Source organism: Motacilla alba, chromosome 2 (genome assembly GCF_015832195.1).
Source record: "Motacilla alba alba isolate MOTALB_02 chromosome 2, Motacilla_alba_V1.0_pri, whole genome shotgun sequence".
NCBI classification, from domain to species: domain Eukaryota; kingdom Metazoa; phylum Chordata; class Aves; order Passeriformes; family Motacillidae; genus Motacilla; species Motacilla alba.
The window spans coordinates 150,784,724-150,801,837 of record NC_052017.1 but is presented as its reverse complement, the minus strand read 5'-3'; the positions used below and the strand labels follow the sequence as shown (position 1 = coordinate 150,801,837).

The 17,114-nt window shown below is 48.8% G+C and overlaps 3 protein-coding genes across 3 annotated transcripts; all 3 read left to right on the top strand.

The window, feature by feature from the left end:
• The first annotated feature begins 2,535 nt into the window (after window positions 1-2,535).
• On the top strand, window positions 2,536-2,844 carry LOC119697312 (feather beta keratin-like). Its single transcript, XM_038127935.1, has one exon. It carries the CDS (start codon window positions 2,536-2,538, stop codon window positions 2,842-2,844), a length of 309 nt encoding a protein of 102 aa, XP_037983863.1.
• A 2,563-nt stretch (window positions 2,845-5,407) lies between these two features.
• Window positions 5,408-5,731, top strand: LOC119697310 (feather beta keratin-like). The gene has a single exon (XM_038127933.1). The coding sequence runs from the start codon at window positions 5,408-5,410 to the stop codon at window positions 5,714-5,716; it is 309 nt and encodes a 102-aa protein (XP_037983861.1). The 3' UTR covers window positions 5,717-5,731.
• Window positions 5,732-8,184: 2,453 nt separating this feature from the next.
• LOC119697311 (feather beta keratin-like) lies at window positions 8,185-8,493 on the top strand. The gene has a single exon (XM_038127934.1). It carries the CDS (start codon window positions 8,185-8,187, stop codon window positions 8,491-8,493), a length of 309 nt encoding a protein of 102 aa, XP_037983862.1.
• The last annotated feature ends 8,621 nt before the right edge of the window (window positions 8,494-17,114 follow it).

Genomic DNA, 17,114 nt, shown 5'->3' with positions numbered 1-17,114 from the left:
CCTGAGATGCCTCCTGTTTTGTTTGAATCCCAGTGGTCTCACCTCCTTACTCAGCACAGTGCCACAAGTGATCAGGCCATTTGGGTAGATGCAAAAGGGACAAAACATCTTTCTTAGCAAAGATGTCACCACCTGTACCAACTAAGACTGGCAAGGGACGTAAGGGGGAGGGGGATGAATTTCAGAACACGAGATACAACCCAATCATCTGATAACACCAAAGGTTTTGACAAATCAATGCTCTCCTGTGCATGGCTCTGGCAAAGACGCTCCATACTGGAACATTCTTGACAAATTCTCTTCCCAGCTGGACTCTCAAACACTCACCACTTGGCAGGAATCCTGGGGAACCCTCCTGCCCAAGCAAGAGCAGCATTTCCAGAACTATGGACAGTTCAGTTTTGGATTGTGGATGACAGAGTCTCCAACACCTCTTCTCTTCTCTGACTGCCCTCACAATGACAAGTTATTTCTTTCTTTGGCAAGGAAATTCAATCTCTTTTCATTTCTGCCCTTGCTCTCTTTTCCTTTACGGCAGCACTGCTGAGATCAGCCAGGCTCCCTCGACTTCATTCCATGCCATCAGGAATTTGCACACATCGATGACACACCCCTGTCCAACTTTGTCTCCTGGGAGCCCCAGGTATCGCAATCCCATGTCAAAGTGCCCTTATATTATCTTGGTGGCCTTGCACTGCTTTTGCTTCAGTATGTCCATGGGGTTCTTCTGCTGGGGAGCCCAGCAGTGCCCACACCAACCCACCTAAATGTTGAGGATGTTGAACGGTGTTGGCTCCATGGACACAACTCTTGAACGACTTCTCTTGTGACTTGACTTCACCTGGACTTCGGATCTTGCCCAGAATATTATATGTGATAAAAATCTAGCAGTCCAATTCATTGACCATTTGCACAACCTGTCCATTCTTGGATAGCCTAGAATGATGCTGTAGGAGGCACAGTAAATATCCCTACGTGAAAAATGGAGGTTAACACCAGCCATGCCTCTCTTATAATCCCCAGTTCGCTGTTCTTCTCTGTAGGTGACACAAAGGTCACTAATTTTTGATTTTGCCCCCAAAAACTAATGCTAATGTCTACTCATTAACTTCTTGTCTGACCTGCTCTTGGCTGTGCTTTACAGAATCACAAAATTGTCCCATCCTTGTCTGCAGGAACAAGGTCCCTGGAAAAGCCATTAGCAAAGTGAGAGGGAGTAAATGCACTGCAAGGGGAAGGTGCTAATGCCCAGCACAGCTGCAAAGCCCAGAGCAGCCTGGCAGGGTGAAGAGGACCCCTCTTCACAACACACCCACAAACCAAACCACACAGGTCCCACAAAATGACCTCCCTGATGACACCCATATTATTCCTAAATACTCTTGGTTCTGGTTTTCCTGACTCTTGGTTCTGGTTTCCCTGACACACACATTCCAAGCAAATCTTCCCAAACATCAACACTCACTTAAAAGCAGCCGCCTAGGTCAGATGGAAGCGGACTCAAGGGTCTGACATGGAGTTCTACAGCTTCTGGAAGGAAAACACTCTCCACCTCCCCATCACCTGCACAACTGCAACGGGCAAAACTAATGTTATGATTTCCATTCAGGTGCCTCTAGAAAGTATTGAGGTTGTCTCTTTTTCTCAGAACTCAACATCTCCAGTTCCTTCAACAGCTCCCCATCTGTCTTGTTCTTCTTATCTTTCACCAGCTATGATGAACCAACATAAGATTTGGAGGGCAAGGGAGGAATCTCTAAACACCTAAATGGGATAGCTGGCCTGGTTCCAGTGGATAAATCATGGCATATGGACAGGTTCAGGAAGTTGAAAAGAAGGTAGAGAGGGAGGTAACGTAATAGAGGGGGACACCACTCACTCTGAAAAGAGCTGCAAAGGCCAGACCAGCCTGATGGGGCCATCAGGGGAATGACGCAGCTCTTCACAAGACACCAACAAAGCACAGCACAGACGGTGACCTCCCTGATGACACCCACTGTCCAAAGCTTTGGTCATGACTTCAGCCTTTCCTGAAAAACACCAGCAGCAGCAAACTTTGATCTCTGAAACTCACACATTAAAGTGGCCGCCCAAGAAAGATGGACACAGACTCAAGATTAGGAAATGACATTGCAGAGCAGTGGGAAGGAAAACACGCCCCAACCAGACTCACCAGGCTGGGTCAGCCAAGATCTGAAGGCTCCAAAATACCCCAGGGTCAAGGGCAGGGTTACCCCACCCATCCAGGACCAGCATAAAAGCCAGCCCAGAGCCTCTCTCCCTCACACACTTCTCCTCACGCCTTCACCTCCTGCTCCTGCTGACAACCAGGTGAGACTCAAGCCCCAGACCCTCCTGCTCCCTCACCCATGGTTCCTCTAGCAGCATGCTCAGCACCGGCCTCTGCAGCCCTCATGCCTCCCCAAAGCCCAAAAACAGCATCCACTCTCCCTTGCTGTCCTGCCTCACCACCCCTCACACCCCTACATCCCTGCCTCACCTCTCTCTCTTCCAGGCACCCTCCACACCACACCCATGGCCTGCAACAACATCTGCCGTCCCTGCGGACCCACCCCGCTGGCCAACAGCTGCAACGAGCCCTGTGCCCTGCAATGCCAGGATTCCCACGTCATCATCAACCCTTCCCCTGTGCTGGTCACCCTGCCAGGACCCATCATGACCTCCTTCCCCCAGAACACCGCCGTTGGATCCACCTCCTCCGCTGCTCTGGGCACTGAGCTCAATGTGCAGGGACAGCCCATCTCTGGCGGATTTGGCTTTGGCCTTGGCTACGGCCTGGGAGGCCTGGGCTGCTATGGCAGAAGGGGCGGCTACATCTGCTAAGGGCCCTCGGCTCCACTCCTGACACCACCAGCTCTGGCCTCTGGCAACACCTCCTGCAAGCAAAGCACCTCAGCTGATGGTCACCCTTACTTTCCGCTCACACTGTATCCCTTCAAGTTCTCTCCCTTGCCTTTTTGTTCTTTTGCAACAATAAAGTTTCCTTGCATCAAAGCCTCCTGGCTCCTTTTTGAATTCCAAAGCTCTCACAGCCTCACCCAACACAGCATCATGGGGTGAGTGGCAAAGGGGCACAATACCTTTTGAAACAGGGAGACCCACAGCAGCAATATCCATGACTGGCACAGGAAGCAGCATTGAAGGGAGACCTTTCAGAACATGACAAAAACACATCACCGGCTCTACAAAAGATTTTGACACATCAGTGCTCTCCAGGTCATCAAGGATTCTGGTTAAGTCTCTCCATGCCAGCACACACTTGACAAAGTCTCTTCCCAGCAGCAATCTCTAGCCTTTCCACCAAAGAGGAGAAACTACATCACATCCACCTAGGAACAAACTCTGGAGTGCAAGTGCTTCAACTCCCCTGCTCAAGCAGAGTCGGCAAGAGCAGCATTCCCAGCACCACGGACAGCTCAGATTTGGATCATTCCCCCTCAGACACTCTTCCCCTCTGTGACCACCTACACTTGGAAAAATTCTTTCCTTCTTCACCCTAGGAATTCCATCTCATTGCCCTTTTGCCCTTGCACCCCTGTCCTGGACATGCACACTAGTGAGTACAGCCAGGCTCCCTCACTTCTTTCCCTGCCAGCCGGAATTTGCAAACATTGGTAACACCCCTGTCCATCTTTGTCTCCTGAGAGGCCCAGCTTTCGCAGCCTCTCCTCCATGAAAGATCCTCCAGCTCCTTTAGAATCTTTCTGGCCTTGCTTCAGTGAGTCTTTGGACTTCTTCCAAGAATTTTCTGAAACCTATCTTGAACATGGGTGACACCTCCTGAAGTGAGAGTTGATTGAGACCTTGAGGTCCCTTTGTTCTGCACCAGCACCACAGGTTCCTGCTCAGAAAAGCTCCCAGCCAGGACATGGAGCCCACTGCCATTCCTGCCCACATGCACAATTTCATATTTTCTCTTCCTGAACTTCAGGAGATGCCTTGAATCCCCAGTCTCCAGGTCCCTCTGACCGGAGGCACTGCCAAGTGGTGCTTCAGCTACTCCTTCAAATGCCAACGCGCTGAGGGGACAACAGTCCCACTGCCCAGATCTTTCTTGAGGAGCTTGAATAGGGTTGGTCTCATGCATACAACTTCCCTTGAGACCTTACTCCATCTGGACTTTGGGCCACTGATTAACAACCTCTGAGCCCAGCCCTTCCAACTGAATATACCCAGTTTCTTCACCTGCACCTCAAGTGTCTTGTTCTCCCTATCCTTCCACCCATTCCTATTCCAAGTTTGAGAACCCAGATCTGTGACCCCAGAGGGACCTTCCTGGGCTCAGGTAAGATGAGCGCTGTGGATGAGCCAACAAAAATCTCTGGGGCGCATAGGAGATCTCCCTAAATCACAGAAATCACTTTCTGATCTCCCACATGAAAGGCCAGGCTTCTAGACAGGCTTGGAGAGATGGAGGCAAGGAGAGGAAGGAGTGAATGGAATGGAAGAGTCCAAGCGCACACAGCTAAACAGAGACAAAGCCCAGACCAGCCCGACACACCTGCGATAGTTTGGGGCCCCTCTTCACAACACACTCACAAACCCAAAACCATGAGTTCCATAGGCTGACCTCACACGGATGACACTGCAGCCCTTTCAAACATCAGTCATCAATTCCCTTTGAAAAGTGCCGTCAACACCAGACTTTGGTTTCAAATAGTCGCACTTTAAAGGAAGAATGACCACGATGGAAGGGGCAGCTCCTCATGCACAGTACAGCTGCAAAGGCCAGACCAGCCTGACGTGGCTGCAGTGGCATGGGGCCCCTCTTCACAACACACCCACAAACTAAACCACACAACTGCCACAGAATGACCTCCCTGATGACACTCATATTTTTCTTAGGCTTTTATTGTATATTCTGGTTTTTCTAACACACAACTTAGATGTCAATGCTCCCAAATACCGACTCTCACTTTAAAGCTGCTGCCAAGGACAGAGGAACACAGACTCAAGAGCAGGACATGACATGGCAGAATTGTGGGAAGAAAACCACACCCCACATCATGACTCACCCTGCTGTGCCAGGCAAGAGCTGCAACCCACAAAATGCCCCAGGGTCTGGGGCCAACGCTGTCCCACCCCTCCAGGAGCAGCATAAAAGCCGGCCACGAGTCCCTCTCCCTCACACACTTCTCCTGACGCCGTCTCCTCCTGCTGACAACCAGGTGAGCCTCAAGCCCCTGACCTTCCTGCTCCTGCACCCCCTGAATCCTCCCTTCCATCATGCTCAGCCCTAGCCTCAGCAGCCCTCACACTGCCCCACAACAGCCCTACAAGAGCCTGCACTCTCCCGTGCAATCCTGCCTCAGCACCCCTCACACCCCTACACTCGCCTGCCCTGCCTCACACTTTTTGTCTTCCAGGGACCCTCCACACCACACCCATGGCCTGCAACAACATCTGCAGTCCCTGCGGCCCCACCCCGCTGGCCAACAGCTGCAACGAGCCCTGTGCCCTGCAATGCCAGGATTCCCGCGTCATCATCAACCCTTCCCCTGTGCTGGTCACCCTGCCAGGACCCATCATGACCTCCTTCCCCCAGAACACCGCCGTCGGATCCACCTCCTCCGCTGCTCTGGGCACTGAGCTCAATGCCCAGGGACAGCCCATCTCTGGCGGATTTGGCTTTGGCCTTGGCTACGGCCTGGGAGGCCTGGGCTGCTATGGCAGAAGGGGCGGCTACATCTGCTAAGGGCCCTCAGCACCACCCCTGACACTGGAAATTCAATACTCTGGCAACAGCTCCTGCAAGAAAAGCAGCTCAGCTGATGCTTGTACTACTTGCACCTCACACAATCCCTTCCACTTTTTCTGTTGTCTTTTTAAACTTTTGCCTCAATAAAGATCTCTTGCATCAAAGCCTGAGACCACTCTGCTTCCTTCTGAATTCCAATGCTCTCACACCCTCACCTGGCACATTTCTAGGAATGAAAAGGCCATTGGGGTGGATGGATAAGAGGAACAAAACCATTCTTAAGCAAATAGCTGACCACCAGGTACCACCAAGAATTTTATGGGAAGCAGGGACTGGGTGTAGGACACCTCCTAAAACATGACACAAGCCCATTCCCTGATACCTCAAAGCATTTGACCCAATCCTCTCCTGGACATAAAACTGGAAGAGTCACTCCGTACAAGCACACACTTGACAAAATCTCTTGTCAGCAAGATTCTTCAAGCATCACCACAAAAAGAAGAATTAACATCATTCAATTTGGCACAAACTCTAGAGTGCAAATGCTTCCACTCCACAGATCAAGACGAGTCAGCAAGAGACGGATTTCCAGCACAATGGACAGATCCATTTTCCATCTCCCAGGACAGACCCCATCACCTCTTCCACTTTCTCAGAGCTCCCACAATGAAGAGTTCTTTCATTCTTTATGCGTAGAATGCAACCATTTTCATTTGTGCCCTTCCCTCTTCTTCTTCACTACTGAGAACAGCCGAGCTCCTTGGACTTCATTCCCTGCTCTGGTCGTGTAGAATGGGAAGGAGCATCCAAGGCTGCACAAATGGGTTGAGTCCAACAGCAGCCACAGCTCTCCCCTCATGCCCAGGCTGAGTCACTGGAACAGGGCAGACACACAGCTCAGCCAAGCACCATTACCCCAAGGGAAATCCTCCAAGAGAACTGGCCTCAACCATCGGCACTTGCTACAACTCAAGACCCCAAAGGCCTGGCTCACCCCTCACCTCCTGCTGCTCCCATCTACCCTCTCCTCCCTTGCACAGATGCCCCAGACACCCATGGAATCCCTTCAGCTGGAAAAGACGCCTGACATTTCACTCCAACTGTAAAACAAATCTGTGAATGCCACCAATCTCAGAAAGGTTTCATTTGGACAAGATCTAAATGGTCAAATTTTTGGCATCAAGTCCAACCATTACGACATCACTGCTAAGGCCACCGTGAAACATCCCCAAATTCCAAATCTCCATGGCTTCTAAATTCCTCCAGCAATGCTGACTACACCACTGTCCTGGGCACTCATGAACAGGGCTTGAAAACTCTCCTGCTGAAGGAATTTTCCCTAATGCCAACCTCAACCTGCCCTGGGGCAACTGGGCTCCATTCCGTCTTCTCCTCTGGCTGGATAAAAGCAACACAAGACTAATGGCAAAGGGTTTCCATTCAGGTAACTCCAGAGGGCAACAAGGTGAACCACTCTCTGGAAATTGCACAACCCCAGTTCCGTCACCTGCTCCTCACGTGTCTTGTTCTCCGTATCCTTCACCACTTTCCCTTTCCATGTGTAAGAGCCCAGCTCTGTGACCTCACAGTGGCACCTTCCTGGGCCCAGGTAAGACGAGCGCTACAGATGAGCCAACACAAGACTTTGGGGAGTTTGGGAGGCCATGCTAAATTACACGGATCACTTTCCCGTGCCCAAGAGGAAAGGAAAGGCATGGAGACAGGCCTGCAGACATGGATCCAAGGTGAGGAGGGACAAAACATGCTGAAAGGTGCAGATCTGTCACCCCAAGTACACCTGCAAATCCCAGACCATCCTAACAGACCTGGGAAGGAACGGGGCTTGTCTTTAAAACAGCCACAAAGCACAGCACGCCTGTTCTGAGGAGTGACTTCACAGATGACACCTCACTGTCCAAAGCTTTGCTCACATTTTCAGCCCTCCCTAAAAAACAACATCATCACCAAATTTTGGTCTTTATTACTCACATTTAAAGCTGCCGCCAGTGTCAGATTGACAGACTCAAGAACTGGACATGGCACTGCAGAAATGTGAAAAGGAAAACATTCCCCACCACATCACTCACCAGGCTGGGTCAGCAAAGAGGTGCTGCCAGAAAAATGCCCCAAGGTAGAGGGGTGGGACAAGGCTGTCCCACCCCTCCACAACCAGCATAAAAGCCAGCCCAGAGCCTCTCTCCCTCACACACACTTCTCCTGACACCTTCTCCTCCTGCTGACAACCAGGTGAGCCTCAAGGAGCTGAACCTCCTGCACTTGCCTCCCCTCCTGACCCTCCCTTCCGAAACGCTCAGCCCCAGCCTCAGCAGTCCTCACACTGCCCCACAACAGCCCTACAACAGCCTCCACTCTGGCTTGCCATCTCAACTCCCAACCCCTCACACCCACACTCGCCTGCCCTGCCTCATACTTTTTGTCTTCCAGGCACCCTCCACACCACACCCATGGCCTGCAACAACATCTGCCATCCCTGCGGACCCACCCCGCTGGCCAACAGCTGCAACGAGCCCTGTGCCCTGCAATGCCAGAACTCCAGCGTCATCATCAACCCTTCCCCTGTGCTGGTCACCCTGCCAGGACCCATCATGACCTCCTTCCCCCAGAACACCGCCGTCGGATCCACCTCCTCCGCTGCTCTGGGCACTGAGCTCAATGCCCAGGGACAGCCCATCTCTGGCGGATTTGGCTTTGGCCTTGGCTACGGCCTGGGAGGCCTGGGCTGCTATGGCAGAAGGGGCGGCTACATCTGCTAAGGGCCCTCAGCACCATCCCAGACACCACCAGCTCTGGCCTCTGGCAACAGCTCCTGCAAGCAAAGCATGTCGGCTGATGGGAGCCAGGATGCACATCAGGCGAGCTCAATTTATTCACCTTCCCTCATCATGCTTTTGCCTCAATAAACTTCTGCTGCATCAAACCCTTACGTGCCTCCGCTCCTTTTTGACTCCTGTTCCACATGCTTACCCAGCACAGAGCCAGAAGTACACACACCATTGGAGTAGATGGAAAATGGCAAAACACATTTGTTAGGAAATACGTCCCTAGCAGTAACAACCAAGACTGGTACGGGAAAATCAATTGAGTGAAGACCGTCCAAAACAGGAGCCAAAGCCATCACTTTCTACACCAAAGGCTGTGACACATCAATGCTCTCCAGCTCATCATGGATTCTGGTTAAGTCTCTCCATGCCAGCACACACTTGACAAAGTCTCTTCCCACCAGGAATCTCTAGCCTTTCCACCAAACAGAGGAAACGACATCACATCCACCTAGGCACAAACTCTGGAGTGCAAGTGCTTCAACTCCCCTGATCAAGCACATTCAGCAAGAGCAGCATTCCAAGCACCATGGACAGCTCAGATTTGGCTCATGCCACTCTGACACTCTTCCCCTCTGTGACCACCTACACTTGGAAAAATTCTTGCCTTCTTCACCCTATGAATTCCATCTCATTGCCCTTTTGCCCTTGCACTTCTTTCCTGGACATGCACACTAGTGAGTACAGCCAGGCTCCCTCACTTCTCTCCCTGCCAGCAGGAATTTGCAAACATTGATAACACCCCTGTCCATCTTTGTCTCCTGAGAGGCCCAGCTTTCGCAGCCTCTCCTCTCTGAAAGATCCTCCAGCTCCTATAGAATCTTTCTGGCCTTGCTTCAGTGAGTCTTTGGAATTCTTCCAAGATTTTTCTGAAACCTGTCTTGAACACTGGTGACACCTCCTGAAAAGAGAGTTGATTGAGACCTTGAGGTCACTTTGTTCTCCACCAGCAACATAGGGTCCTGCTCTGAAAAGCTCCCACCCAGGACATGGAGCCCACTGCCATTCCTGACCACATGCACAACTTCACATTTTCTCCACCTGAACTTCAAGAGATGCCTTGAACCCCCAGTCTCCAAGTCCCTCTGACCGGCGGCACTGCCAAGTGGTGCCTCAGCTACTCCATCAAATGCCAACTTGCTGAGGGGACAACAGTCCCACTGCCCAGATCTTTCTTGAGGAGCTTGAAAAGGGTTGGTCACATGCATACAACTTCCCTTGAGACCTTACTCCATCTGGACTTTGGGCCACTGAGTAACAACCTCTGAGCCCAGCCCTTCCAAATGAACATGCCCAGTTCCTTCACCTGCTCGTCATGGGTCGTGTTCTCCTTATCCTTCAACCCATTCCCTTTCCATGTAGAAGAACCCAGCTCGGCGGCCCCAGAAGGGACATTCCTGAGCTCTGGTAAGATGAGGGCTGTGGATGAGCCAACAAAAACCTCTGGGGCGCAGGGGAGATCTCCCTAAACCACAGAAATCACTTTCTGATCACCCACATGAAAGGCCAGGCTTCTAGACAGGCTTGCAGAGATGGAGGCAAGGAGAGGAAGGAGTGAATGGAATGGAAGAGTCCAAGCGCACACAGCTAAACAGAGACAAAGCCCAGATCAGCCCGACACACCTGCGATAGTTTGGGGCCCCTCTTCACAACACACTCACAAACCCAAAACCATGAGTTCCATTGGCTGACCTCACACGGATGACACTGCAGCCCTTTCGAACATCAGTCATCTCTTCCATTCCCTTTGACAAGTGCCGTCAAAAACAGACTTTGGTTTCAAATACTCGCACTTTAAAGGAAGAATGACTGCGATGGAAGGGGCAGCTCCTCATGCACAGCACAGCTGCGAAGGCCAGACCAGCCTGACGTGGTGTCACGATCCGCCCTTATGGACGAGATTGTGATGGTTCGTTATCTGATCTCAGGGTACAAAACACCAACACGGCAAGGGGGTTTGCAGCAACAAAATCAATGTACTTTACTGAACAATCACAGCAAAATGCATTGGAGGGAACTGGAGAGAGAGAGAGAGAGAGAGAGAGAGAAAGAAGAACCCTATAGGAAAGGAAGGAAAGACAGAGTAGGTATATCTACCAACATAGAGGCGATGCAATTCTTCGAAGTCCAGTCGATGTCCAGTTGAGGAGTCGCCTTTACGTTGGGGAGATCTCGAAAGGCTAGCTGACTTGAGGGGCCTTTTATGTAAAAAGTTGGGAAGGAGGGGGAGAAAGAGCTTGTGATCTCAACAGTGGGGAGAGCTATTGTTTTCCTGGTTCACTGGCTGCAGGCAAACATGATCAGTTCGATTAGCTGTTCTCCACACACACACACACCGCCCTCCTCCCCCCAGATTACAGATTTCAGTCCTTGAGGAGAAAAAGAGTCTTGTCCACATAGGGATTTCATGTCTCAGTCTTAGAGGGAGTGGTTTCTCCCATCTCAGTCCATCTGCCACGGTGGTTGTTCAGTAGATGAAGGGTCTTCTGTGGAGACCACCGAAGGGTAATTCCAGAAGAGAGTCCAGCCAGGCTTGGGGGTGGAAAACTCCAGGCCATTGTTACAGAGCGGTGCAGGCGAAGGAAGGTCAAGATGCCCCTCGTCCTTTTCTCTGGGAGCAGTGTAGCGTGAGGTACAGTAACTCAAGTTCCAGTCCCGGGAACTTGGCGAACCCCCACCAAACCAGGATGTAGGATCCTCTTTCTTTCGGTGGTCTCAGTCCTTTTTTCTTGACGATCGTGAGGCAGATGAGAAAGCAATTTTGGGCAGAGTCTTACACCACCCCGTGACTCACGATTGTCTTCATCAGCGGGGCTCATATGTCGGTAGTATACCTCGGAAAACAGACACAGTATGACAGAAGGGGGAAAAAGAGAGAGAGAAAAAGAGGAAAATGGAAAATAGGAAAAGAGAGAAAAAGAAAAAGAAGGGAAGCAATTGTTCAACATGATTAATATCAATTCAAAACAATATTAAACAATTGAAAAGCAAAAGCAAAATTAAATCACAATTGATTTTCAAAACAATATTCTTAAACAATCAAAATAAATCATAAACAATTAAAAGCAAAAGCAAAATTAAATCACAATTGATTTAGAAAATAATCTCTAAATGATTTTATCCAAATAATTCACTATGAATCAGAATAATTCTTACAAAATCATTAAAAGGAAACTAATGATTGTTCCAAAATGCATATTCTAGTTTATACCCATTTTGTGTCAACAGTCTTAGGAATGTCTACAGTATTGAAAACATCAGCCAAGTTGTGAGCATTGATTATAGCTGTCAGTCTAGTTAGCCGTTTCATCATTCTCCAATTCATTACAAACAAGATTATGGATAGAACAAAACCAATCAAAACTAGAATGAGAAGAACAACAATGGGATGACACATGGTATTCAGGACACTTGTGGCAGTTGGTGACCACCCGAAAAGAGTGTTCCACCACTGGTGCTCGGCATCTCTCTTTACTCTTTCCAGGACACGGTGTATCTGTTTTACATTGTGATGAACAGTCACCAAGGTTTTTTGTCCGTTTTTCTTGATCTTTTCCAAAATCTCGCTCAGGTCCTGGTGGAGCAACAGTTGTCTTACCAATGTGAGGTTCATCCCGATGGGAGTGGGTTCTAATTTGTGGATCAGCGTGTAATTGGATTGCAAAAGGTAGTGAGACGTAACTGGAGCTTCATAGGAAAAATCACATCCTGCAATCTTAGTAAAGTTACAAGCACAAAAATTTGAATGATTACTGGTATCTACGAGTACATCTTCTACAGATACAATATCACAAGCAGTTCTAAAGCATGCACATCCGTTGCCTATGTATATTAAAATTGTTTTAGAAGTCTCGTTAGGATGAATTTCAAAATGACAGATGTTTTGCTCTGTGTCTAAACAAATATCCTGAGCGGTTATTGCATTGCTTTCACAGATGAACCCTTGTTGTTCTCGGACAATACAAGATTCCAGGTTAACAGTTTGCCATTTGTTACCAACGTGGCGGGCCCATTCCCTATGTCCAGAAGGATAGAGAATGGCTCCACCGTGATTCAGTCCTAATGGGATAATAGGGAATATGAAATGTACAGAAGCATTGCGTATCGTTAACACAAAAGCTGTGGCTGTGTTTGTAATGGGGTCATAGGTAAAGTTCACCAGATTCCACCAGGATTGGAATTCTCTTTCGAAATCAGTGGCACTTTCCCAAACTATTTTCCGAATCTCAGTAGGAAAGGTGCCTTCTTCCCCTTCTCTTATAATTGAAGCAGAAACTGACTGCATCCACAGTTGAGCCTGGATACAGCTGAGAGCTAAAGAGACATTGTTTTGAGTAGCACTTAGTGCATCAATCACCAATTTGTGGCCATCTATATTTATTTTTTCCCAATTCGGCAAAACGTTTGATAGCAGCCAATTTACTTAAGTTCAAATAATTTACACGTTATATGTAATATCATCACCTGGTGTTACCATAAAGGGAAGGGAAAACATTATTTTTGTTGTCCAGCGCCAGTGTTGTCATGGTTTATCAGGTCTTCATGTTGTCCCTCGGAATTCTTCTGTAAAAGCAAACACAACAAACTCTGCCACAAAGAGGCAGGAAAAGTTAGAACGATGGAATTGTCAGAAAGGTTTTTAATATCAGTGGTACTTCCCCTGTAGCAGGGGAGTCCACCCAAACAGGTTGTCCAGGGCAATGTGCTGGGTTCTTGAAGTCATCTGGTTCCTGTAGTGAAGGAATTATGCTTAGAGCTGTTGGGCGAAAAGCAGTGATTTTGGGACACCCATTGACCCCCCATCTATAATAAGAGGTGTGAGAAATCCATTTAACCCCTTCACCTTTTGCCCAATCCTGCACATCTTGGACAGTAAAGTGAGAAACATGATCAGATTGAATTTCCTGTGGTTTTAGGAAAATTCCAAACCATCCCTGCAATGCTTTAACAGTACTATCTCCAGTAACTCCTTTTAAAGCATCGGCCTGGACCAACACAAATAAAAACACAGCATAGGACTCAGTATAAATACAGACAAGGAAATAATTTTGTCCCTCATGCTGGAAAGTAGTCCAAATAGTTAACAGTATTTTAACTTGTGCGCTGCTTTCTTCCTCTCTGTTAGCAGAAGCGGGGGAGAAAGGAGGGGTTGCTTTAATCACAGAGGCAAGTTTGTCTTGGCTGCTACCCAGGCTCTCAGTTTTGGGTACTGCTAAGTTTTTATCCACTTCTATAAGAGTTAAGCTAACCACAGACAACCCCCCTTCCCAGGTAGAGTATCCTTTCTCAGCATCTTTGAAACCACGGGAATAGAAACAAACAGGTTTTGTCGGGCCCTCAGAACCCCACTGCAAGATGTGTACCGATAGTTGTGAAGAGGCAAGTTCCCACTCCACCTGGTAGGGATCTGGAGGATGGATAGGGTCCAGGGCTGCTATAGTTTTTTGAGGGAAAATTGCTATAGGTTCAAATGTTCCTGGGAGCCCTTGCATTAAAGAGGCCATAATTTCAGGCTTTACAGGTGATTGCACTGGTAACTCAGAACTAGGAATTAGTTTCTTTTCATGAATCATTTGCAGGCAGCCAGCTTTGTGAATGTTTTCCGGGAGTTGGTCAGGGGTATCAGGTATGGTTAAAAGGTCTCCCCTTTCCAAGGGGTTAAGCCCCTCTGCCCAATGAGCTGTGCACTGAGTCAGGGACTTTTGATCCCCCCCAGTGAGAGACACTTGACATATGTATTCTGTTTCTGATTTGTGGGAGAGAAGCTCATACTCCTTTGCAAGTTTTGTTAATTCAGTAGCAGTATACGGGTTTTCCTTGGTGGTTATGTGCGGGTCAAAATCCTCATCATTGATATAGTTATATTCTGTTGTAATTAGAGGTTCCATACTAGAACAGCAGTGATCCCCACAATTTTTCATCAGAGCTAATTCTTTTTTAGGGTAATTTTGATTACTGTGAGGAGTTTCCTTCTCCTCTGTCTCTTTTGAGGAATCAGCATTATGTGAGATTTTAACACGTTCCTCTCTCAAGGCAGCCCGTAATAAATTTTTTTCATTTCTTGCTTCATCTAACTGTTTTTGCAAAACTTCAACTAGATTTTGGAGGGATTCAATTATTGCATTTTCCTCACTTTTTCGCTTAAAGCGAGTATCTACAGCTGCTGTGAGGCAGGCTCCCAAAACTGAGCAGAGGATAGTCTTATTTTTGCCCAGTTTTAGCCTATTTTCATGTTGCAGTGAGCAGATCCTGTCTATTACATTTTCCAAATTATGCCAATTATTTTCTGCCCACACCTCTCCTCCAGGTGATGGTTTTGCATGGTGTTTAGCAAGTAATGCATAGAAATCAGCTTTTACCTTTGTGTTTAGATTCTCACTCATTGTGTGAAGGTGTTAGTGTCACAGTAAGAAAAATGTAGGTGTAAGCCCGTGCTTAACCTTTCTTTAGGTATTTGAAGAGACCAAAATCTGTCTGAGAGGCCCTGCTTATTTATTTCAGAAAAGGTCTCTTCCTTCCCAGACAGCACACACACATGCACATGCACACAAAGCAGGTTTTTTGTGAGAGGATCAAAACTACTGCGGGGAAAATCAAACACACAACCTCTGTCGTGCTTCCCCTCACTTCCCCGAGTAGGCGAAGGAGCTAACCTGTTTGGGAGGCTCTGCTTAGTTTCCTCAGACGCCCCTTCTCTCCCAAACAGTCCAAATACAGACAAACACAACAACAAAAGCAAGTTTTTGTGAGAGGATCAAAACTACTGCGGGGAAAATCAAACACACAACCTCTGTCGTGTTTCCCCTCACTTCCCCGAGTAGGCGAAGGAGCTAACCTGTTTGGGAGGCTCTGCTTAGTTTCCTCAGACGCCCCTTCTCTCCCAAACAGTCCAAATACAGACAAATACAACAACAACAGTTTTCCCCCTTTTGCACCGAGAGATCTTTTGTGAAATCCCAGAGACAGAGTCCCAAGTGGAGTCTGTCAACCAGGATCCTGTCCGTGACGCCAATTTTATGTCACGATCCGCCCTTATGGACGAGATTGTGATGGTTCGTTATCTGATCTCAGGGTACAAAACACCAACACGGCAAGGGGGTTTGCAGCAACAAAATCAATGTACTTTACTGAACAATCACAGCAAAATGCATTGGAGGGAACTGGAGAGAGAGAGAGAGAGAGAGAGAGAGAAAGAAGAACCCTATAGGAAAGGAAGGAAAGACAGAGTAGGTATATCTACCAACATAGAGGCGATGCAATTCTTCGAAGTCCAGTCGATGTCCAGTTGAGGAGTCGCCTTTACGTTGGGGAGATCTCGAAAGGCTAGCTGACTTGAGGGGCCTTTTATGTAAAAAGTTGGGAAGGAGGGGGAGAAAGAGCTTGTGATCTCAACAGTGGGGAGAGCTATTGTTTTCCTGGTTCACTGGCTGCAGGCAAACATGATCAGTTCGATTAGCTGTTCTCCACACACACACACACCGCCCTCCTCCCCCCAGATTACAGATTTCAGTCCTTGAGGAGAAAAAGAGTCTTGTCCACATAGGGATTTCATGTCTCAGTCTTAGAGGGAGTGGTTTCTCCCATCTCAGTCCATCTGCCACGGTGGTTGTTCAGTAGATGAAGGGTCTTCTGTGGAGACCACCGAAGGGTAATTCCAGAAGAGAGTCCAGCCAGGCTTGGGGGTGGAAAACTCCAGGCCATTGTTACAGAGCGGTGCAGGCGAAGGAAGGTCAAGATGCCCCTCGTCCTTTTCTCTGGGAGCAGTGTAGCGTGAGGTACAGTAACTCAAGTTCCAGTCCCGGGAACTTGGCGAACCCCCACCAAACCAGGATGTAGGATCCTCTTTCTTTCGGTGGTCTCAGTCCTTTTTTCTTGACGATCGTGAGGCAGATGAGAAAGCAATTTTGGGCAGAGTCTTACACGTGGCTTCAGTGGCATGGGGCCCCTCTACATAACACACCCACAAACTAAACCACACAACTGCCACAGAATGACCTCCCTGATGACACTCCTATTTTTCTTAAGGTTTTGTTGTATATTCTGGTTTTTCTAACACACAACTTAGATGCCAGTGCTCCCAAATACCAATTCTCACTTTAAAGCTGCCGCCAAGGACAGAGGGACACGGACTCAAGAGCAGGACATGACACGGCAGAATTGTGGGAAGAAAACCACACCCCACATCATGACTCAACCTGCTGTGGCAGGCAAGAGCTGCAACCCACAAAGTGCCCCAGGGTCTGGGGCCAACGCTGTCCCGCCCCTCCAGGAGCAGCATAAAAGCTGGCCACGAGTCCCTCTCCCTCACACACTTCTCCTGACGCCATCTGCTCCTGCTGACAACCAGGTGAGCCTCAAGCCCCTGACCTTCCTGCTCTTGCACCCCCTGAATCCTCCCTTCCATCACGCTCAGCCCCAGCCTCAGCAGCCCTCACACTGCCCCATAACAGCCCTACAAGAGCCTGCACTCTCCCTTGCCATCCTGCCTCACCAGCCCTCACATCCCTGCCCTTCCTAATACTTTTTGTTTTCCAGGCACACTCAATACAACAGCC

What these genes read in the sequence shown, in the direction of transcription:
- LOC119697312 (XM_038127935.1), top strand. Translation starts at nt 2,536, where the DNA reads ATGGCCTGCAACAACATCTGCCGTCCCTGCGGACCCACCCCGCTGGCC.
- LOC119697310 (XM_038127933.1), top strand. Translation starts at nt 5,408, where the DNA reads ATGGCCTGCAACAACATCTGCAGTCCCTGCGGCCCCACCCCGCTGGCC.
- LOC119697311 (XM_038127934.1), top strand. Translation starts at nt 8,185, where the DNA reads ATGGCCTGCAACAACATCTGCCATCCCTGCGGACCCACCCCGCTGGCC.